The sequence below is a fragment of the Hippocampus guttulatus genome, chromosome 7, assembly GCF_054856545.1.
Source record: "Hippocampus guttulatus isolate MCC_2025c chromosome 7, RoL_Hgut_1.0, whole genome shotgun sequence".
NCBI classification, from domain to species: Eukaryota; Metazoa; Chordata; class Actinopteri; order Syngnathiformes; family Syngnathidae; genus Hippocampus; species Hippocampus guttulatus.
Genome location: NC_141267.1, coordinates 16,312,642 through 16,336,286, shown reverse-complemented (window position 1 = coordinate 16,336,286; position 23,645 = coordinate 16,312,642). Strand labels below are relative to the sequence as shown.

At 42.5% G+C, this 23,645-nt stretch overlaps 1 protein-coding gene across 4 annotated transcripts in view; it reads left to right on the top strand.

The window, feature by feature from the left end:
- The window catches only part of sbno2b (strawberry notch homolog 2b), a 52,663-nt gene extending 30,384 nt beyond the window's left edge, over positions 1-22,279 (top strand). For 3 of the 4 annotated variants that reach the window (XM_086115233.1, XM_086115231.1, XM_086115234.1), the window contains 25 exons: positions 123-228; positions 309-469; positions 568-701; positions 3,148-3,238; positions 3,341-3,484; positions 3,625-3,742; positions 4,251-4,356; positions 4,919-5,072; positions 5,147-5,323; positions 5,698-5,795; positions 6,005-6,087; positions 6,704-7,089; positions 7,169-7,300; positions 8,020-8,155; positions 9,312-9,424; positions 11,232-11,303; positions 12,233-12,341; positions 12,417-12,488; positions 12,574-12,717; positions 12,816-12,910; positions 13,288-13,380; positions 13,466-13,597; positions 14,125-14,201; positions 14,516-14,706; positions 15,376-22,279. In XM_086115233.1, the coding sequence (XP_085971359.1) occupies positions 123-228; positions 309-469; positions 568-701; positions 3,148-3,238; positions 3,341-3,484; positions 3,625-3,742; positions 4,251-4,356; positions 4,919-5,072; positions 5,147-5,323; positions 5,698-5,795; positions 6,005-6,087; positions 6,704-7,089; positions 7,169-7,300; positions 8,020-8,155; positions 9,312-9,424; positions 11,232-11,303; positions 12,233-12,341; positions 12,417-12,488; positions 12,574-12,717; positions 12,816-12,910; positions 13,288-13,380; positions 13,466-13,597; positions 14,125-14,201; positions 14,516-14,706; positions 15,376-16,475 (4,224 nt within the window). In that variant the 3' untranslated portion in view covers positions 16,476-22,279. The remainder of the gene's footprint in view (positions 1-122; positions 229-308; positions 470-567; positions 702-3,147; positions 3,239-3,340; positions 3,485-3,624; positions 3,743-4,250; positions 4,357-4,918; positions 5,073-5,146; positions 5,324-5,697; positions 5,796-6,004; positions 6,088-6,703; positions 7,090-7,168; positions 7,301-8,019; positions 8,156-9,311; positions 9,425-11,231; positions 11,304-12,232; positions 12,342-12,416; positions 12,489-12,573; positions 12,718-12,815; positions 12,911-13,287; positions 13,381-13,465; positions 13,598-14,124; positions 14,202-14,515; positions 14,707-15,375) is intronic. The other variant, XM_086115232.1, reaches the window with a different exon arrangement.
- Positions 22,280-23,645: the final 1,366 nt, after the last annotated feature.

Genomic DNA, 23,645 nt, shown 5'->3' with positions numbered 1-23,645 from the left:
TGCATGCTTACCTGTCTGGCTTCTAACAGTCATTTTTTTCTTACTTAATTCAGGCAAAAACCAGAGCTGCATAAAGTGTTCCGCAATTGGCTTCTGTTGAATATTATCTTTGGTGTTGCCAGACTCAGAGAACCCAGTCACCCCCAGAGGAGGAGGAGGAAGCAGAGGAAGAGGATTCAGAGGAACTGGGCCACGTTGACACGTATGCTGAGTACAGACCTTCCAAATGTAGGTCACTCGACTTGACGGCAAAATATGGCCGCACACTCCCTTCAGACAAACTGCATGTCTTCCTTTCTCCTCTTCAGCCACTATCGGAATTTCCCATCCCGACATAGTGGTGGAGACCAACACGCTGTCCAGTGTCCCTCCTCCGGACATCACATACACTCTGTCTATACCCGAGTCGACCATTAACAGCGGCTTGCTTTCAGCCCTGCAGCTAGAAGCCATCATCTACGCCTGTCAGGTACACATTCACATGCCAGAGATGTTTATAAGGCAGTTCACTCCCTTTCACAACAATGAGAAACCTGTCTCTCTCTCTCTCTTCTTTTGTATGGCCAGCAACACGAGGTCATCTTACAGAACAACCAGCGAGCAGGCTTCCTGATCGGAGATGGAGCCGGTGTGGGAAAGGGACGCACTGTTGCGGGAATCATCCTGGAAAACTATCTGAAGGGAAGGAAAAAATCACTATGGTGAGTAAGCACTCCCTGATGAGGTTTATTAGCAGTACCTGGAATTAATGATTGTAGATTAGTAGGGTATTCGTGTAGAAGAAGGATAAGCAATTAATTTTCCCCACTTGACAAACCGCAATGTGGTTTTATTTGTTTGTTTTTTTGCCACTGTTGTCGATGCAGGATAAGATGCTCCAATATGAACGGAAATGGTCGTACTACCAATAGTGGAAATGAAATTGCTAAATTCTTATCAATTCCAATTCCGAGCATGAGATCAACGTTAATTCTGCACACTGAACTTTTTTTTTTTTTTGCGACATGTGATAAGACTCCACAGTTTGACCTGAGAAATTGCATCTGTGCTTCGGTGCTGCTATTTTGGTTAGCAACACCGTTCAAAGAGCCAGTTTGAATATTTAATGTCCATGAATGAACAATAAGGTCTGTAAACCGAGATCATTTGACGTACTGTGCATTTGTTTCCAGTCGTGAAATAACAATCACTTCCTATTAATTAAGACGTTACTTGATTCACATTTTCCACCATAACGGTACAGTTCTACGTGTAGCTTCATACCTTGTTATCTCGCAACATCTGGATTAGGGTTGAAAGGGGTCGTTGAGTGATTTAAGTACATTGGATCAAAAAACAAAATGCCCTGGGCATTTTTTTTCTGCCTCGAATACCTGGTTATTTACATGTACACTGTCAGGAAGAAGTCAAGCTAACCACAGCAACAATTCTTCATGCTATACATGACAGTTACACACCGCCAAAGTGATAAGAAGACCGACTTAAAAATAAACCTTAGCTACCAAATAATATATGCACATCAATGCCGTGGTGCGCTTTTATTTTGATGTTTTTCCCGGCAGCGTGTCACGCCGTAACAGTTTAAGTGACTAGTTTTCAAGACTGTGTTTGTCGTCTTATTTCCGCCACAAACTGTTGCTTCTGACGACAACAATACATCTTTGTCCTGAAATAATGTTCTATCGCTAATTAGGTGCGTTACAAAAAAAAAATAATTGCGCTGTATTGTACGCAGCTAGCAGCGCTCGAGTTAATAGACCGAAATGAGTCTGCACGCTGATGCTGGCACACTTGCCATTCCGACTGATCAACTTAATAAACCAGGCTTGCTCAAGTGGGTTGTTTTAGCCAGCAAAATCGCTACTGTGCTCCTGACGTCATTTCGTGTCTGAGACCAAAATTTATGGGGAGAGATTTATCTTAAGTCTCACTAATCTTTCTTCAGCCATGTACAGTTTGAATCAATGTATAAAATGGTGTAGTTATCTAAAAATGAAAAACAGTCTGCCATTTATTATGAAGTGGAAATGTCCTTTTTGAGTTCTGTATCTTTAACCATGCAAAGAAGTATTTATTCATTTATTTGTTTGTCCAATCACCCGATTATTCTATTCAAATTTTCCGTCGGATATCCGAATACCAAAATTTGTGATAGCTGCAGCCCTAATTGAGATAATTGTGGATTAATTGTTATTGCTCAGTCCCTTTTTTCGAGGAGTATTGTAACACCATTTTCCTACTATAATTTTTTTTTTCATAGCAGGATGACTTTATCCCGGTTACTTAATCAAAATTTTCTCGCGATATTCACACTTCATATCTGTTCGTTTTTTGATTATTTTGAATTTTTTTTTTCGGTATCCATCCTTGAATCTCCGAATCCTTTTTTCTTATAAACATATGACTGCATTGTAACTTTCTCTTGCAATTTTACTACTTTTTTAATTTCAGGGTGTCCTTAATATGCCACCTCAGTGTTTCCCAACAATTTATTGAACCCCGGCACATATTTTACAAAATCTCATCACACCATGAAACAAAACTGTCACAGAGTGGGTTAATTATCTACCCCCTACCATCTAGTGGATGAGCGTTTAATTGTTCTGTCTTTCACTGTACTTTAATGGCTTCATGAATGATACATGATTTGGATTAAATAAATCATTTTCAGAATCCATTAAGTGAAACTGGATGATTTCACAGCTGATGATTTGTCATGACTTGTATTATATCACTGCTCCACTATACAAAGCATATTTTTGGGAAGAGGCGTTTGTTTTAAGTGGGTGACACACCTGACGACTAATGGGGTGAAATCATCATTTAATGGGATGGCTTCTATTTCAGGAACATCTCAAACTGATACACATTTTATTTTATTTTATGATTCTGTGGTGCTGTTTGCTTGTAGTGAAATCTCAAAGATGAGCCGTGACTCAGTACCACGTCATCTTAATTGTAGCTTTTGCACGCAGCGCAGCCCAACAGGATGTGAGCTCGCCACTCAGTCAGCCCCTGTCTTCGGTCGGCCGCCGTAAAATTCATTCATGCACACAGCCGACATCGCCTGATTTGCATGTGCTTGTACTTGTTCTGTCCGGTTATATACACTGAATGACTAATCCCACTCACTGTTCCTGCCCACAGGTTCAGCATATCCAATGACCTGAAATTTGATGCAGAGCGAGATCTCAAAGACATAGATGCACCGACTATTCCTGTGCATGCCTTAAACAAAGTGAGTGCACGTGTTAATAAGAAAGAGCGTTCTTTCTTCGCGGTCATGCAGAAAATGGAACGGAGCAAAGCGGCGGCGGGTGACCGTGTGACTGTGTTGCAGATTAAGTATGGAGACACAGCTACCTCAGAAGGAGTCCTCTTTGCGACCTACTCTGCGCTGATTGGTGAGAGCCAGGCGGGAGGGCAGCACCGCACGCGGATTAAACAGATCCTGGACTGGTGCAAGCCGGATTTTGACGGAGTTGTATCCTTTCATTTTCCAGATGACGCACACATTCCTCCTCCGCTTCCACTGTGCCGTCCATGCCGACACACACACACGCGCGCGCGCACACACCTATTTTCCCTGTCGTTTGCCCTTGACCTGCATTCTCCTCCTCACAGATTATTTTTGATGAATGCCACAAAGCCAAGAATGCCACGTCAACAAAGATGGGCAAGGCGGTGCTTGATCTGCAAAACAAACTGCCACGGGCCAGAGTGGTGTATGCCAGTGCCACAGGTACACAAGATGAGAGGCAGTACAACGGAAGCCTCCAAAGTGGAACACAATCTGTTCCGTGTCATTGGTTGATGTCTAAGTGTTACTAGTTTCAAAGCGAAATTTTTTTCTCCCCATGAGAAAGTTAAGTGGGCAGCACAGTGTCCCAATGGTTAGTACATCTGTGTCACAGTCCTGAGGTTTGTGGTTCAAATGTGGACTTGGCATTCGGGCCGGGCTAGACCACGTTACGGTACCGGTATCAAGATATTAATATTCGAAATGAAAACGTTTTCAGTCAACTAGGAGGACATCACGCTCGTACTGCATGTACAGCTCATGTATTTGTGTATGTAATTGATGAATGTCTACAATAGTGTCCTCATGAAAGGCAAAAAATATGTTGGGACTTTAGAGACGCGTTGCTGCCCAAAATTTGACCCTTTCTCCGGCGTTTTGACTTTGGATGTTCCAGTGATTCAGCAAAATACAAGTCAATCTTATTTATTCATTTTTTTGGGTCACGCAGGTGCCTCTGAGCCAAAGAACATGATCTACATGAGCCGCCTGGGTATCTGGGGTGAGGGCACGCCTTTCAGGGCCTTCGACGACTTCCTGCACACCATCGAGAAGAGGTTCGCGGTGTCTGATGTCTTGAAATGACTCATAAATTACATGGGTTTCCTGTTCTTGTAAGATAACTGTCTATTTCCTCATATCGTGGCCAAGGCAGGGCTGTTCTTTTGTTTAGTGTACTGCACCCTGCACATGGGTTATATTTGTACAAATTCACATGTAAACTGTGCAGTTAGACACGACGATGTCATTTGATTGGTTGGCATGCCTCTGTAGGTGCTCTTGTATTGAGTAATAACAGGGTTCACAATGGCAATGGAGGCAAAACACGATAAAGTAGAATATCAGGGAGATGTTTATTTAAATAGTTTAATTTAAAAAAAAATTGATACACAGGATTATAAAAATAAATTACACGCTGTGAAAAAAGTTACATTTCTTCATTGTTTCTCATGCAATGTTATGTTGAATTTGGTTTTTTTGTTCATCATAAAATAACCGCGTAAAATATTTCACAATGTCTATATGAGTTTTCCTTGTGAATAGTATTACTGGAATACACTTAAATTTAACATTATGCTGATTTGCGGAGATGTACTTATAGATGCTATTTATACACAGAGGCGTGGGCGCCATGGAGATTGTTGCTATGGATATGAAAGTGAGTGGGATGTACATAGCCAGGCAGCTGAGCTTCTCAGGGGTGTCTTTCCGCATTGAAGAGATCGGACTGGACAGCGACTTCAAGCTGGTCTACAATAAAGCCGCCAAACTGGTAAGCGTCACAACCCGATGTAATCATCACGTCGAAGAAATATCGCTTTGACTTCACGGCATTTCTTCCTTTAGTGGGCGGAGGCACTGCAGGTCTTTATGCGCGCCGCCGACGAGCTGGGCCTGGTCAGCAGGAAGTCCCTGTGGGGCCAGTTCTGGTCGTCTCACCAGCGCTTTTTCAAATACCTCTGTATAGCTGCCAAGGTCCGCTGCCTGGTGGAGTTGGCCAAGAAAGAGCTGGAGGCAGGAAAGGTCAGCACAAATCGCAGTGGAACGTCGAGTCATCAAGTTTGCACACTGTGTGGAAATAACCAGAGATTCAGACAGGAGAAAAAAATTGCACATATTGGTGCGGGGGTGGGCTCGCTCCATTTTCTCTCACTCTGGCTTCCTCACACATTGCAGAAACATGCATGTTTGGTTCATTCAAGGCTGGAACGCAAGTGCATATTTTTCTATGTACCCCATTGGCGACAAGTCCAACGTACACCCAGTCTCGCTGAAAAAAATTAACCGGTGTAATCTTCAGCTCACCCACAACTCTGATGAGGACGAGCGCTAAACAAAGTGGACGGTTAACATTTTTTGTCATTGGTTGATATATGTTTGTTACTCTCTTGACACAGTGCATCGTCATTGGCCTGCAGTCTACTGGGGAGTCGCGCACCAGAGAGGTTCTGGACGAGAATGACGGTCATCTTGACAGATTTGTTTCTGCTGCAGAGTGAGTGAGCCCATATTCTTTGGTTTTTAAACGTATTTTTCTCTGTGTTAGGCCGTCAACCACGCTCACGCCCTTGGGCAGAATCTGTCCACATTTCAGATATCAAAGTACACATAGCATGTTCATCTACATGCCAGCACCTGACAAACGAGGAATGAATCTCGAGTTGCTTTCTGTGGCCCCCTAATAGCTTCACTCTCTTCCTTCAGGGGAGTATTCCAGTCTCTTGTTACCAAACATTTCCCTTCTGAGAAGCAGCGGAGAGAGAAGGCACCCGGGAATAAGAGAAAACGTAAGCCCACATTTGTTCCCATTATGATGTTGTGGAAGAAGGATTTAAACGATGTAAATATGTCATAGGGGAACCTGTAAAGGCAGATAGATGCCAAAGTGGACAATCTGGTCAAAAGTCCTGATGACATTTAACTCAGAAGTCTACGAAAGGAGTGCAGCCCATCATCTATGTTAAAATACATTTACGATGTGGATAAATGTTCCATTTAAGTAAGAAAGAAACTGAAGCAAATGTTTATTCCAAATTTGTATTCCATTATTGTATGATGTTTTTTCTATACATTTAATGCTTGCGTTTGTTTGTTTCTGTATTTTTTGCGTGTGTTAAAATATATTCCCAATGTGTTTAATAAGTGTTTTGGTCGGTGTAAATATGTTTTACGGTGCTGAGGGAATGTGAATTTAAACATTGAAGCGTTGATTGAAGCATTCTCAAAGGCGCCCATTTGAGTTTGTAACAAATGAATGTACTTTACAAGATTTCCTTTGGAAAATATTGATGCTGAGGGAATTGTGTTCAACTTTGAAGATTCCGCTGTATCCGTTCAGACTCTGGGCATCATTTTACCTAAAAGTGTCCTGCTGCTTTAATAGCCCACTCATGTCATCTTCAGGTAAGCCTCGAGGACGCCATCCAAAGGTACCCAAGCACACAGTGGACAGCGTCGGCATCATCAGCATCAACAGTGACGACAGCAGCACTGACTCTGACGGCATGGACACCGATTCCAATTCGTCTCCAGACTCGCTGCTGGATAACGACGATGTCATATTTGTCAACCACACGAGCTGCCACACTGGTGGGTGTTTTTGTTCTTGTTGTCATGGTGAAATCACACCCAGCACTATGCATCACTTTGTCCCCTGGGGATTTCCAGTCAGGATAGAGGAGATGAAGCAGGATCTCCTCAACAAGATATCACAACTGGGAAAAGAACTACCTCTCAACACCCTGGACGAACTCATTGATAAGTTCGGAGGGCCCGATAAAGTCTCAGAGGTGCGAGCCTAAAACATGCAACAGGTTTAGAGTCCAAAAAAAATCACGCTAAATTTTTTTTTAAATCATTGTCAAACAGATGACCGGTCGTAAGGGTCGTGTGGTGCGACGTCCTGACGGTAGTGTCCGTTACGAGTCCCGCGCTGAGCAGGGCCTCACCATCGACCACATCAACATCAAGGAGAAAGACCGCTTCATGAGTGGAGAAAAGGTCAGTTTCATATGTGCTTTTATTGTTCAAATTTGTCAAAATTACTTTTCTGGAAAACGCCATAGTGCCACATCCAGAGGCCAGAGGGAAATGTATAACCCTAGATCTGTAGGAGGTGTGTTGAAAGGGCAAGAGTGGAGGTAGAAAGATACCGTGGACCAAATATGTCAGTCGACTGCACTCATCTTCATTAAAGTTGCCATTAACATGGAACTAATGATCATCTGGAGTACTGCACAGGAAATATGAAATCGTTGGAGTGTGTTCATTTGCCTGTGTCGGTGCTGCTGTTTTAGTTAGCAACAGGGTTCAAATTGATTCGTATCTCGATATGTGAACAAAAGTGTCTTTACAATGATACTTTTTTTCCTGATGAAAAAAGGGAAGCTGTATTTCAGGGAGCTGTTTGTATTTAATTGGATGGTACGCCCAGCAACTAACTGATTGCTTCTATTTGAGGAAATAGGATGTTCATTTACAGCGTCAGAAATAATACAAGCAAGTCTGGTGCTATACGTTGTTGCCATGCATTGCCACCATTTCTAGTTGATGTAATCTTCCTATTTACGATATGCGCCTCCATTGTTGTGTGACATTCCCATGAAGTTACCGTGGCGTTAATCTCCCTAAAACTGTTAAGTGTCATTCCATTTCATTTCCTAGTCGGGTCTCTAAGATGTACTTCACACAATGTAATTCAAGTCTTTTTCTCACCCTAGCTGGTGGCCATCATCTCCGAGGCGGCCAGCTCTGGAATTTCCCTGCAGGCGGACAAGAGGGTAAAAAACCAACGGCGGCGTGTCCACATGACATTGGAGCTACCTTGGAGCGCAGACAGGGCCATTCAGCAGTTTGGTGAGTCCAAGTTTAGTTCAATTGTGGGTACAATTTGGCTCTGCAGGAGGTGGCTGTGTTTTCTGGGGTGGGCGGGGGCCTAAGAGGTGGCTAAAACATTCATCCATCCATTTTCTAAACTGATTATCCTCATGAGGTTCGCAGGCGTGCCAGAGCCTATCCCAGCTGATGTCTGGCAGTAGGCGGGGTACACCCTGAACTGGTCACCAGCCAATCACAGGGCGTGCAAAGACAAACAACAACCGTTCACACTCACAATCACACTTAGAGACAATAAAGAGTGTTCGGTTAACCTACCACGCATGTTACTGGAATGTGGGAGGAAACAGGAGTACCCAGAGAAAACCCACGCAGGCATGGGAAGAACATAAAGACCCCACACAGGCAGGCCACTGCCTAAATTCAAACTCACGACCTCTGCACTGTGAGACGGGTGTGCTAACCATTTTTTCCCCCGGGCCCCCCTGTTGACTAAAACAATGCAAGATAAATGCTTTTGATTTATCTCACACAGTGGAATGTTCATTTTTCATTCGACTGTTCGTTTGGGACATTAAGTTTTCAATTAGTCAGAAAGAATATCTGCCCTCTCTGCCCATTTTAAATAATTGTGAATTGTAAATCTCTAAGGGATCTATTGTTCGCAGCCGTTGTTGTGCTAATGAATCAATTCATTATTTCCATTAGTGCTGCATGTCTGTCTGTGAGCGTGTGTGTGTGTGTGTGGGGGGGGGGGGTCGTCTGCATGTATGACGAGCCATTTACTGAAAACCTGGCTCCAGAAAACTTCAATAAAGCAGATGGTCTTGGTTTAAAAAAAGGGATGTGGGCCAAATGGCTTTTGGGTCCATATGACCATGTAGTTCTAAAAACAAAATCAAATCTCAGAAGAACTGCTATTAAAATCCCCAAAATGATCAGAAGTTACATAATCTTAAAAAAAAAAAATACTAATAATAATAAATACAAGAATAGAATGGCCGATCTAAAAGGAAGCACAGTGGTATCGTGGTTTGCTTCCAGGCTTCGAAAACATGCATGTGAGCTTGATTTCAAGGCTGCTGGTGTTTAAGATATTTTTAGCTTCATTGGATTGTATCGTTCCAACTGTTAGTCACGTCGAAATAGTTGCTCATGTTTGAATTTTGTTTTTCAGGCCGTACCCATCGGTCCAATCAAGTAACAGCTCCAGAGTACATCTTTCTCATCTCGGAGCTTGCCGGTGAGAGACGTTTCGCCTCCATCGTGGCAAAGAGACTTGAGAGCCTGGTAAATATTCCGGTTGTGTGTGTGCGTGTGCATGCATGTGTTGCGCATTCAGCTGTGTCATAGGAAAATCCTATGTTTCTTCAATGTGGTCTCATTGCGTAAGAGGGGTTTGCGATTGCAGTTTGCGTCTTTGGCCTTGTCGCCTGTGCTTCCTGTTCCTTGCTTGGGGCTAAATTTACACAACAAGCCACAATTCCGGAATGTGGAAAAATTTGGATATGCGTCATGGAATTGGATAACTGATAAAATCAGGCCTCTTACAGATGTGGATAAAGGCCAGATTTTAATCCGACGTGCCAATGTGACATGCAAACAGACACATTAGATTAGCAGTTCTCAAACTAGTGGGTTTAATAGTCCACAAAATGATTGGCAATAAATTATATTTTATCGTTTTTTTTTTTAAGTTTGTACCTGAATATGGGGACCAGAGCAAACATACCAAACCAAACAGAGAAATTACTCTGCTAACTACCTTTTTAAAATATAAATTTTACTGGTAATTTAAAAAAGTGATTTGCCATCCATGTGAAAAGAAGTTATTTATTATACATACCTACCACTATATGCCACTGACATATAAAAAGAAATTATCATCATCATAATTTCGATAATAACAGTAATTAAAAATAATGCTGTCATATACTTTCACATTTACCTCCCAAGAAAATTATTTTGTTTTGTTGTTTTTAATAAATCTACAAATACCAAGCCGAAAATCTGTGACCACAAGACCCAGAACCGAACCGGGGATTTTGTGAACCGTTCCACTCCTAGATGAAATTGTATGTCAACAACTCCATGGATATTTCAGGTGATGAGTAACTTGGCAGTGGCAGCAAGTGTGGGTCACTGGAGCATATGGGTAATTAGACCAAATCAGTTACACGGAAAGTAATGACACTAAATTGCAATTGGGCACTTAGACCTGGCACTCTAAATCCGGACTTTGACTCTCAAGGATTTGTCTCATTTCCCTTTACTGGATAATTTACAAGCCGATGGTCACTTTCCATGAGGCACTTCAGCAACAAGCTCAATTTGCAGAGTGACACAGCACGACAGAAAAAGACACACAAGCGCGTGGGCTCGCGGGGACGTCCATTCCAGGAAGCCACAGCTGTGTTTGCCAAGCATGTTCGGTAAATCCGCGGGTCATATCCCACGTTCCCCGTGCTCATCTTATGAAATGTTTACTCACACATACACACATGCTTTTAAGTCTGCAGCTGAACACCTTTGCCGACTCCATATCAGCAGTGAAGACATCCACTGGCAAGCTGGCTTTGTCGATTGTCTATCACAACCTTTACCTTCTGCACAGTGGATATGAAAGTGGGATGGAAAAAGGACATTAGCGACCTCTCGCTCACATTGCTGACTGGGACTGAAGTTCAAGTCCAAATCAACTTTATTGTCAAATGTGCTACATGTGAAGCATACAGCACAGATGAAATTACTTTCCTCTCAACCACAGGAGAGAGAGGAGCCGCTGCGGGTGCCCGTGCCGCCATCACACGTACATGAACACTATTTTTAAAAGAAAAAGAAAAACGTTCTGTGGTTGCATAGTGGCTAAACATAACCATGTTAAGTCACTATCATAATACTCATAAATGTCTCAAGACGTAAACCACAAGATAATGTGACAAAGTATAAATCTGTTTTCGGTAACACTGTATAACGAAAGTTCATTCTGTGGTGTTCTTCTACTCCCAAATTATGATGATGGTCTTCCTGTAATTTGTTGGATGGTGTGCTAGAGAAAAAAATAGATAGATATATTTGACACTCGTTCTCTCTGCAGGGTGCGTTAACACATGGAGACAGAAGAGCGACTGAAACCAGAGACCTGAGCAAGTACAACTTTGAGAACAAGGTAGGTTAAGGATGCCTGGGAGTAATAATCTCATACTCAAGCGGGAACATGATTTTCAGCGCTTAGTTCAGGTCACAATACAGTAGTACCTCCAAAGTGGAACAGAATCCCTTCAGTGAGGTAGGTTGGCTTCCAAATTGTTCACATGGCCCAACACGTTTCCTTATACAAAGTAATCGAAATTAAATCCTTTTATTTTGTCTTAATCTGTTGCGATCACAAAGCCTTAATCGGGTGAAGTGGTAAATTTACCGTTCTGTTAAAAATAATAATAATTGTTAAAGAATATTTTAATAAAACCAAAGTCAAACCACTCATCATTTGCAGCCCCCCTGACTTACACAATGGAGAGTCAACAAACAGGAAGTAGTTAATTAGCACGCTTCTCTGGTCATTTATATTTTAGGACTCCCCAAACACAATGCCCATAAAGTCAATCCAAAGTGCCCCCAGGAAACTTTGAATGGGAATGGAAATTAATATACTGTTTGGTTGAATGGATGTAAGGTAAACGATATTGAATTAAATGCCTTGCTCGTAATTGAGAAACCAGAGCCTTTCTCATGTCACACTCAATTTAATTCACGGTTTTATGTTTTGTTTTGTTTCGTTTTTTTCTTTGCAATCACTGGTACACTTCTGCGGTGGTACTACAAAATAACACAGCAAAGCATGCTTGTCAGTCACTAAATGTTGCAAGATTGCAAGTTTGAACTCCCGAGGTTTGTTTGACTTTGTCTGCAATTTTTGGCTTGAGCCACTTTTTAGGTTGTTTCACTTTGGAATTTCCCCTGTACTCTAGACCTGAATTATCTGTTTACTAAGTATGTCTCCCGTGCATTCATCCTGTATTGTCTGTTGCCGCGTACTTTCCATTCATTGTATTGTAACACGAGGTGGATCAATCAATATGCTCTCATTCTTTGTAGTATGGTACCAAGGCTCTGGATAAAATCACCAAAGCAATCCTGGGCCACATAGAGAACAAGGTGCCTGCGCCCAAAAGTTACCCTGGAGGCGACGCCATGTTCTTCAGAGGTCCGTGTTTGTTAACATTCAAGAAAGCACAAAGCTCAACATGTTTTAACCGTCCGTCGTTTTCCCTTGAACTAGATATGAAGCATGGAATGATGGATGTAGGCATCTTCTGTCGGGAGTCACGCTTTGGCATCAGTACAGAGAAAGGTCAGTAGTACAAATGCTCAAGGAGGCACATTCCAGTTTGTCATTCATCTTTTTTTTTTTAAAATGTCTATTTTTTAAATTCCAGATTGCAGCATTACCAAATTCCTAAATCGCATCCTGGGTCTCGAGGTCCACAAGCAGAACCATCTCTTCCAGTACTTCACAGACAATTTTGACTACCTAATTGAGAAGGACAAGAAAGAGGGCAAATATGACATGGGCATCTTAGGTGCGCAATTTAAGTTCACTGCAGAAATGCGTCATTTGGAGGGGAAAAAAAGTCCTTTTCTCTTATTTTGCTTTCCTTTCTTTCATGCTGGCCAACAGATCTGGCTCCAGGTAATGATGAGATTTACGAGGAAAAGCAGGAAATCTTCATGACAGTGGGCAACCCTCAGGATGGCCAGGTGGTTCTCTACAAGGTAGGAACCACAGAACCTCAACGGGTGTGAATTGACGATATGTCTTAATGCCGAGTTCCCATTTGAGCAGAGTTTGTGTTTTTTTTGGAGGTTGGATATGGATCCAGTGTACGAGTGACTTGACATTTTGAGTTTTTCGACATGGAAGCCATCACTCGTACAATTATTTTGTCTGCGGTCTCAAGCAAGAATTCAAGTTATCAGTGCCAAACGGCGGTAGTTAACTCCACAACAAGCAGCAGTGGAAATTGAACACAGTGCTTGTCTGGAGCTTTTTATTGAATTTCCCAGTTGAAGTTGAAATATAAAACAAAATGACTTCCGCAAACCTACTGTACATTGGAACCTGAACCGTCTTTCTTTTTTTGTCCCTGCAGATCAGTGTGGACAGAGGTATGCCTTGGGATGAAGCAAACAACAGGTTTCTCAGTCTCACTGGTGCTGACGAGGGCTTCTACTTGTCCCAGAAAGTGAGCCTATACATCAAGAGCCGAAACAGGACTTCACCCGAAAAGCTCCCGACTTATAAAATTGACCACTTCTGTTGCTTTGCAGCTACGAGGTAGCCAGCCATGCGTGCTGCTCGCTGAGCAAGGCAGAGGCAAGAATTTCATTGTCTACAAGCCCAACATCGGCAAGCAGACTAACCCCGAAAGCCTTGAAAAGCTGCAGCAACGCTATCGGAAGGTGTGTTTGATATTATATGTGTTATTATATATACACTCAACTGACTGTCAAAAAGACGATAGTCCCTACCCAGATTGACAGAGACGTCACAAAACACTGGAGGCACCAATGGAGACGCACACCCCGGGCACAAAATATCAAATTATCGTGAATACATCCTTGGTTGTGGTATTGTAATTGAGCTCGGAATTTCTTCAATATTTTGCGTTTGCGCGGCAGCCACATGAAAAACCAAAAGCAAAAATCACAATTGTGGGCCTTAATGACATTATCACGTATCAGTACTTTGTATCAGAGAATACTCAAATCTTAGTCTGCATCTCTACTTTCTACACTGTGTAAGGCAAAATCGATTTGTATTAAACCTGCTGCCTACTAGTGGTCATGGAAGCACATTGCAAAGCAAAGAAATTTGATTAAAATCAACTCTTGATTGTTTGTTTGTTTTTTGTTTTTTGCTGTTTTTGTTTTGTGTGTGGGTGTGTGTAAATTTTGTCATGGCAATACGGACATCTTCCCTTCTCCAGGCGACTCCAGAGGAGGTCAAGGACTACTGGGAGAGCCAGTTCAGCTTCTCTTTGAAGAAGTGTTGCCATGCCAACGGGTAACTAGGAACACAGACACGCATCTTTGGGATTACTCTGGATGTAGACTGACACTTAATGGGATCCCATGGTGGAGTTTGTCCTGGGAGGTGTCTTCCCTAAGGATTTAAAGACACACACGAAACATTTAGTCATTACAAAATGAGCCCCAATACTTTGATGTACTCCCACATGGTGAAGAATCATACAAACTCAAACGTAATCCAAGCAACTCATGCAAGTGTAAGATGGTGTTAGTCCATTTGAGGTTTAAAAAAAGTCAAGAGTGAGGTAGGGTTGCGTGTACGTAACGGTCTCCGTGTCCTCTCCGCAGTAACGGCAAATGCAAGAAGGTGGAAGAAGGCCAGGAGTGCTTCCAGGGCATGCGCCTCCGCCAGTACCACATGCTGTGCGGCGCTCTGCTGCGCGTTTGGAAGCGCGTGTCCGACGTGGTGTCTGACATCACCAGTTCCAGCATCCTGCAGATTGTTCGCCTCAAAACCAAGCAGCACAACAAGCAAGTTGGTGAGTCATAGTTACACTTTCAATTTGCATTCTGATCATGAGAATTTATCAAGAAAATCTTTAGGGGATTTTTTTTTTTCCCCCAGGCTGAAATGAGAATGAGAACACGATTTTGACCATCGGTTAACATCTTAACTGATGTTTTAAATGTGAGAGACCTCACACATGACAAGGAAAAAATTGTATGTGGTATACTCTAGATGACTAGCGCAGCACGCTGCAAATTACCGATATTTGTTAAGGTACCAAGACATATCAGAGGCAGTACATGTAGAAGGGCATCTCTACCAGGAGACTACCAACGTATCCTCAAATGTTTCTGGCCTAACTCTTTGTATTTATTTTTGTCTGAAACACATACATTTTCAATCTTGAGGCAGCACAATTTCATGGGGCTGATGCAGAATCAAGAAGTTTTATAACATATGTCAGACAGTGCCCGAGAGGGTTCCTAGATTTGCTATCAAGCTATTTTCGGTTTTCTTCTTGAATGTCTCTAAAATTTGTAAGCTAAATTAATCCAAGGTTGTTGTTTTTTTCCTTTGCAGAGCAGTTTTTTTAAATCCATGACTTAATTTGAGGAGCAACTTTCTAGTTTTGTGCAGCTTTTTTTTGTTTGTTTGTTTTAAATTCTGCCGGCTTGCACTAACCAAATCCTCCCTGTCCTAGGCATCAAGATCCCAGAGAACTGTGTGGCCCGGGTACGTGAGGAGCTCTTGCTCATGGACGAGGAGGTGAAGCGGAGGCGCAAGGAGCGCGAGAAGCAAGCCATGGAGCAGCGTCTGGCTGAGGAGCGCATGCGCAAAATGGAGCAGGACAACAAGCACCTGCTGGCAAATCTGTTCAGCCAGAAAGCCATGCCCAACCAGTCTCTGGCCCATTCGCTGGTCCACAGTCAGCTCCTGAAGCAGAAACTGAACCCGCTGCAAAAGACGCAAGTGGCGAGCCTGTCTCAGCTGCAGAGGATGCAGGCCGTCTTGCAGCAGCAGCAGCAGCAACAACAGCAGCAGCAGCACCCACAGGGTCACGGTCTACTGTCTTTACCGAGGACCACTCCCCAAGTGACTCCTACCGGCTGGCCCGGGAAGTCAGCCGCCTCCAAGCAGGCGGCCGTGCGTAACGCGGTCATCCACGGTTCAAACTTCTCCCAGTTTTACCCACAGTCCTTCTTACCCCACTTCCCGCAGCCCCTCCCCATCCACCAGTCGGCTCGCATGTCTTCCCAGAAGGCCCAAGACGAGATCTTGGATCTGACCGTCAGCTCGCCGTCGCCCTCTCCGGACAGCACCGAGGCCGGGTTGGCCCTAGACGGTCTAGCGAGACCGACCGGAGCGTTCGCTGACGACTTTAACTTGGAGTCGCTCATCTCTCAGGTGGCCACTCAGCTACCGCCGCCGCCCCCTCCTCCGTCTCTGAACCACAACCGCCTGAGAAACAACCACCAGGACTTGCTGGATCTATTCGACCTGCCCCTTTCGCCGCAGATGCCCGTGCATAAAGCCAGCCCTTCGTCCTCTGCCTCGTCCAGCTCCTCGTCCACCTCCTCCCTCATCCAAAGCTCGCTCTTCTCCAACCCGCCGTCCTCGTCCTCTTCCTCTCAGTTCGCCCCCCCTCGCTTCCCCAACTATCTGCCCCAGTCGGACTTACTCCCCCTGCCCAACGGCCACTGCAGCTCAGACGCTCTGGACGCGCGCGAGGCTCTGAACAGCATGTTCAAGGAAGCGGGGCTTGACCGCAAGTCCGTCATTCACTACCGCCAGCAAGACTGACACTTTTAACGTCCTCACAGGTTTTTTTTGTGTGTGTGTGTAAGCAAATACTAGCACACATCCTCCGCTTTTGTCCGGGGACCTTCTAGTCAACGTCACTGCCTGTCCTGCTCACAGTCTTCTCTCCAACCACCCGTAGCCATCGCCTGCTCCCAGTATCAGTTTCACGCACCCCCATCGTGTGTCCTCCACGGCAGCTGTAACGCAAACTTGACTTTACGGAACTATTCTGGAGCTGTCGAAACGAAACAAACAACAACAAAAAAGTCCTTTAACTGATTCGACGCTGGAATCTTTTTTTTAGGTTTTTTTATTATTGTTATTATTATAATTGCTTTATTCGAGCGAGGCACTAAGTGGCAACAAACTGGAATATACAAGAGGAAGAAATCAAAGCTGACAAAACCGTGAAATGCCTCCTGTTTGTCCGTTTCGTCGCCCCCAACGACACAACACCCTCTCTCTCTCTCCCTTGTGATGGAGGAAGAGGAGGAGAGAAGGGAAAGCAGCAGTCTGCAAACAGTGCCTTTCTAAAAATCTATAAATGCAGTCTTTAAAAACAAAAAACAAAAAAAATCATGTAGCCTAATGTATAGATTTGTATTTTAATTTAAATATGGTATATTTGTATTTAACCTTTTTCGTCCCTTCGTGTTACACTATGCTGGTGGCGGGTTCCAAGGAGAGGCCTCAGTGAAGCCTCAACCGTGTGTGAGTGTGTTTATGTGTGACTTGCAACAACACCGACCAGCATTATGAGCAGAGGGTATCCAAAAATATCACTCTTGGGGAGGGTGAAGGGATTCATTTTGAAACTGACGATACAGAGAGATTTGACTCCTGGTTTGACTTTAACTTTCTCAGGACAGTCTCAAATGCTTTTGGTCTTGTTGTACGCCAGTGTCAGTTGGTTTGGATCATTAAGTAGACAGAAATGTCTCAAAAGAAACACCATTTGAGTAATACAGTCATACCTTGGTTTTCGACCATCATGCGTTGCAGAAAGCTGTTCGAAAAGTGATTTGTTCGAAATCCGAAACTATTTTATTCGCCCATGATTAGCGGCTAATACTCTATGCAAAAATGGCATAAAATCAGTCAGATTTGCGTAAATCACAACAAACACGTCTGCTCACAATGAACGCTACACGAGGAAGTGTCGTGGAAGGAAGCCGCAAGGAGTCAAGTGGCGTATTCGGGTTTGCTAAGTGTGGTCGAAAAACGGTTTTCCAACGTAATTCGAGGCGTAAAAATCTAGAATTTTCTGGTTGAAAACCGATTTGGTCGAGAACAGAGAGATTCAAAAACCTAGGTTTGACTGTACGTATGTATTTCCTTGTTAACCAGGTGGGGGGGGGGGAAACGTTTTGAAGAGCGCCCCCTGTTGTTCAAATAACACATTGTCGCTCTCCAATGTATTTTCACATTTCTGAAACATGATTTTATTTTATTTTTTTTGTTGATAAAGAAAAAATCCCCCTTTACATCTCACATACGCATCAGAGCCATAGGTCCAGACATTTTACTGCCTCTGCCTTTTACACAGAACCTCACTAAAGTGAGCGATATCCGCATCCTAGTCAGATTTAACACAGAGGTCCTCTCTTTGTCACGATGAAAGGGGAAGAAGAATTCAGTTTGTTGCAGTTGGTATAAAAGTAGCAAAGTCGCCGTGTTGTCAACTTCATGCAAACCGCATTAAAGCCGTCACACAAGACCCAGAGGTTCTGGATAACCCTTCCACATAAGCTTAACTTCACGCGCTTGTCCACCATCTCTGCTACTGCTTTGATAGTATCTGAAAAGTCTTCTTCCCATTTGACTCAAGAAAGGTGGGAAAGGGCTCACGTCAACAGCAGTTAATGTCTTTTTTTTTCAGTATGTGTAAATGTGACCCGATGAGTCAGAACACCGTATTTTGATTAATATTGCATTTGTGGAATATGACAAATAGAAAAATCCATGTTTTTCAGCAAGCGACCAGTTTGCCTTCCACTGCCACTATTTTTATTTTTATTTTTTTAATGTCATCTAAAAATGACACCACGGTGCCCAAGGGCTCAGCTTGCAATTGTCACATGACCAAAAGCAAGAAAATCGGTGAGCCATGATTGGTCGTTACCTGAACCGTTAGCGACCGTCATGTCATTTTTACTTTACAGCAAGTGGCAAAATGGCCGACTGTATTTTACTGTTCATTCATATTCATCAAATGTAATATTTGTCAGAAAGCCGGGACGATAAAGTGGAGGGCGCACATAGAACAGAATTGTCACAATTTATTTATTTTTTTAACTTCCCCTCTATCTATTACAGCAACAGTTGCGGATAACGCGTTGGTCACTTTTACACAGAAATCCCACAAAATCAGCAGTAGAATTGCAGCATCAGGATTGTGCCAGAAACCCCCAAATTTAAGCAATATATCCACACAGGCATTATTTCACACTTCATCCCCAGAGTCATGAAATCCCCTTCCAAACAGGCAGCATCCCACCTCTGTCACGGCTCTGATCTCCCAAGTCAGAGAATTGCTCGGCGACCTTCCCTGTGCCGCCTGTGTGCCATTTAAGCAAAGCGACAACATGAAAAATGGAAAAGCAATTCTCCCAGATGTTGGAGTTTCACTAACAGCACCCTTGGCGATCCCGCCAAATTACCACATCAGAGCTCTATGAAAAGACCGAACGAGCATGTTTGAACAATCGCTTTCAACGCAAATAAACGGGCGTTATTGGTTTTAACTGCACTCCCATTTCACGAACTCTGTTCCGGTTCCAAAACTCCAAAGGCTCCTCAACTTCAAACCCCCCGTACATACTTGTCTGGATAGCGACAATTGCTTTCGACGCAATAGGGTGAAAGAAGTGTGTTAAACTCCGACAAACGTAGAAAGGCGGACCAAAAAAAAAGCTTGTCTTTGTTTCACCCATTCAGGGACAGCGGTCACTACAGTGGACAGCTTATCATGTTATCAGGTTACAGGGTGCAGGAAAAAGGGTTCATGTCAGAAAACCCCTCGGAATCGTCACCAAATTTGACATGCACATCTCCACTCCAACCACTGAAAATGTCAATCCAATTGCCACAATATTCTGGATTTTGTGTTTTCCTCAAAAGGTGTCAAGATGTCCTCTGAAACCGATGAAAAGGAAGACGTTAAAATGTCCGTAAAATGCTCAATGTTGATGTGATCATTTTGATATTTTTTGGGCAAAGATTGAGCGCAGTTTTCTGCCATCAAGTGACGTGAAGCTTTTTGTGAAGAGGAAAACACTTAACGGCCATAAAATCCAAAAGATTGAGGCGATTGTTTTGATTTCAAAGGATGAAATAGTCATGTTTATCTGATTTTTATTTTAAATAACTGGTCATAGTTTTCTGAGCTCAAACTAACATTACGTTGTTGTTTTTTTGTTTGTTTTTTTTGGGGGGGTTTTACGTGAAAACTTATACCACAGGTGTCAAACGCTGGTCCTTGAGGGCAGCTGTCGAACACATTTTAGATTTTTCCCTCCTCCCAATACACCTGATTAAAATGATCATCTCATCGGCGAGCTCAACAGAAAGCCTGACGATCGCGATCTTTTGGATCGGGTGTGTTGGAGTTGGGAAACATCTAAAACATGCAGGATAGCGCCACTCGGCGACCGGCCCCTCCATTAAGCCCGTGGCTAATTCTGTTTTGTCAGATTGTGTAACGTCAGTGTTTCTTAAGACACACGGATGTGTTTCAAATCCATATAAAAGCCATAGACCGTTATCCAAATCTACAGAAAATGTGCGTCCATCGCTCCCCCCCCCTGCATTGTTTCTTTGTAAATGGGCGTGTGTTTGAATGGTGTCGCGCTTGGCTTTGCCGTCGATGTCTGCTGGTGCACATCGCGCGGTCGAAGCAATAAAAACCGGAAAGAAAAGTCGGTCGCGAACGCGGCGGGTCAAGCATTGTTTACTCTCACCAGGCGTGCGAATTTCCTCGCCGTCGTTTGATTGCATACCACCTTTATGTCATAATAGTGATAAAGATGTTTTTTTAAATATTATATTTAAGGGATATTTAACTCTGTTCTTCTGCTTGTTCTTTAAGACGAGTCAAAACGTTTGGTCAGGGAAGACAAGTCCTATTCAAATCTGTCACCAAATATGTTTGCACTGTCTTGTGTCTGGATTGATTTCTGCTCATTGTCCTTCATGGAGTTGGTTGCCCCCACCCCCCACCCCCTCAGTGAGATACCAAAGTGTTTTTGTTGCCCTAAATTTACCATTTAACAATCTCAGGAAGAAATAAAGAAATGTGGACGGGTGAGGGTGACATGAGAAATATTATTCCCCCTTATTAGCAGTGCTTAAACCAGCGTGTTTGTACTTTACATGTACCATTTGCTCTTATGGGAGGTTTTATGTTTCAGGGCTGGGGAACCTTACTGCTGTCTTATTTCTTTTCTTTTTTAAGTATGTAGTACATTTCTGAAAACATGAGGCAATGAATGCGGGCTGTAGATTTCCCACCCTCTGTGTTAGGCTGTTGTTTTGGGATTGGATAATGTTAATGCCTATTTAGGGCAGCGCGGCATAATTGTCAGAGGTTTGTAAACATGTTTTGTTTTTTTTCAAAATTCGAACATTGAAACCAGTTATGGGTCGGAGTCATGCAGCATTTATTTGACACTTTTTTTTTTGTTTGTTTTTTGTTTTAAACTCTCCTGTTACGTAAAAAAATCGACCTGAAATGATGATCCACTCTGAATTTTTTTGGACTAGTGGTTGGCACTCCAAACTCAAAGTGGAGAGGTTCTGGGTTCGAATCTCCTGGAGTTTGCCTGTTCTCTTTTGACATGAAATCGAATGCATGTGAGTGAGATTTCCGCACCAGGTGGTGTATTGCCATTTAAAAAAAACATAATAAATCTATAAATTAATGAAATACAAAAAAGCCAACTGAACAGGTTCTATTTTAAAAAGTATCATTTAAAAAATATATTTTATCGAAGGTTTTTTTTTTAAATTGCCCAAATTTGCGCCAATGCATAACAGGAGTGTTAAATAACATTTGAATTACTTTTTCCAAATATTCCAAAGCAGGTACATTCCGTAAGAAGCTTTTTCAAAAGGGCTTCCCCTTACTACTCCGCTAAAATATGTCACGTAAACCCACAATGCGGACGTAATCCAATGATAAAAGGATACAGAGCACATGAATTGGCTACGTTAAACAAAAGTCGCTTGCAACGTTTTACTGGACCCGGGAAGAAAAAAACACTGCATCTGGACCTGTTTTGGGCCCCCTGCTTTTTGTATGGTTTTATCCGTTGGTTGTCACGTTGCACTAAGAATGGCATCATCACGTGACTCTCCCCCTTCTTCCAGCTTTTTCGTGTTGTGTTTCTTCTGGTCTTTTGTTTGATGGATTTGTATACTGTAACCATCCTTCCATGTTTCTCCACTGTTTGCATATTATATAAATCACTCAAATAATTTATTGCTAACAACAACAACAAAAAACACAAAAACATGCTACTGATTGTATGTATTTTTAAACAAAGTCTATTTTTTCTGTACAAAAAAAAACAAGAGAAAAAAATAGAAACTGTGTTCAGCACTTTTATTCTGGGTTTTTTGCTTTTGTTTTTCTATATATTTATAATTTAGATCCAAATGTATATATTGTAAAATTTGTGCCTTTTGACTAATTCTTTTCAAAAACAAAATGACAACAAAAGTGGTTTTCTACTCATTAAAGGAAGGACTATATGAAATTGCAATCTTTGTTCAACAAATAAAAACTGCAGATTGCTGAAACTCAAGAGTGTCTTCTGCTCATCTACACAAAAACAACATCTTGTATCATTTCCCCAAATGCTTTCCCAAGGCTGTTAGAGCCGTGACTGTTGCAATAAATAAAACAAAGAACTAAGCAGTTTAAGAGATGGAAATTCATTTGCACGTAAGCACATTGTAGCTGACCAGTTGCTTCTGCACCAAAGCATTACAATATATATATTTATTTAATAAAACAGGTTTACTCAAATGTGTCTAATCTTTTTTTCACCCACGATTGTCTTAAAAACATTGAGATTTAAAACTCAACTTGACAAAATGTCACACAGCTCCCACAGTGAGGGAAAAGGGAATTTTCTAACACTTCTTTTGTTTTACAATGCTACAAAATAGATGGATAATTTAAAAAAAAATTAACCTACAAAAAATGTCAAACTTTTTACACCAAGTACAACCTTTAAAAAAATAGATCTCACAAGGATCACATTTATGAATGCATTGAAATGTATTCAGCTCCAGAAACCTGGTTTTATTCCTTAAAATGTATTATTGTAAACCACATTTTGCAGTTTGAAAATGTAAAATATAGGTTTTTGAGTATACAAAACAAATGTACAAATGTAAACAAACTTACTGATAGATATATATTTTTTAAACAAAGCGTTTTTAAAGATTAAATGTAATTAATGCTCTTTAAACATGTACTGTACTGAACATTTTTTAAATTACTAAACCGGGTTAAAGATTATTTTACAAGCGGCTGAAATGAGTTTTCTCCGCAGGGTGTCCGGGCTCTCCCTTAGAGATAAGGTGAGAAACTCGGTCATCCGGGAGGGGCTCAGAGTAGAGCCGCTTCTCCTCCACGTCGAGAGGAGCCAGATGAGGTGGCTCGGGCATCTAATTAGGATGCCTCCTGGACGCCTCCTTGGTGAGGTGTTACGGGCATGTGCCACTGGCAGGAGACCCCGAGGACGACCCAGGACACGCTGGAGAGACTATGTCACCCAGCTGGCATGGGAACGCCTCGGGATCCGCCAGGAAGAGCTCGAAGAAGTGGCTGGGGAGAGGGAAGTCTGGGCTTCCCTCCTAAAGCTAATGCCCCCGCGACCCGACCCTGGATAAGCGGTGGAAAATGGATGGATGGATGGATGGATGGGTTAAAGATTATTATTATTTATTTTTATTATTATTATTATTATTGCCTACTTCATGTTTTGAAGGTTGTAAATTTAATTTGTGCTTAATTCTGTGAATTATTTTTTCACGTGCCACTCCAGGGAGCTCAGGTCCCACTCTTGCCTTGACTTTTACCGTCCTCTTCTGGAAGCAATGTGACACTACAATTTAATAACTACTGTAATCTTTGGAACGACATTCTTTGCCCCTGAATTG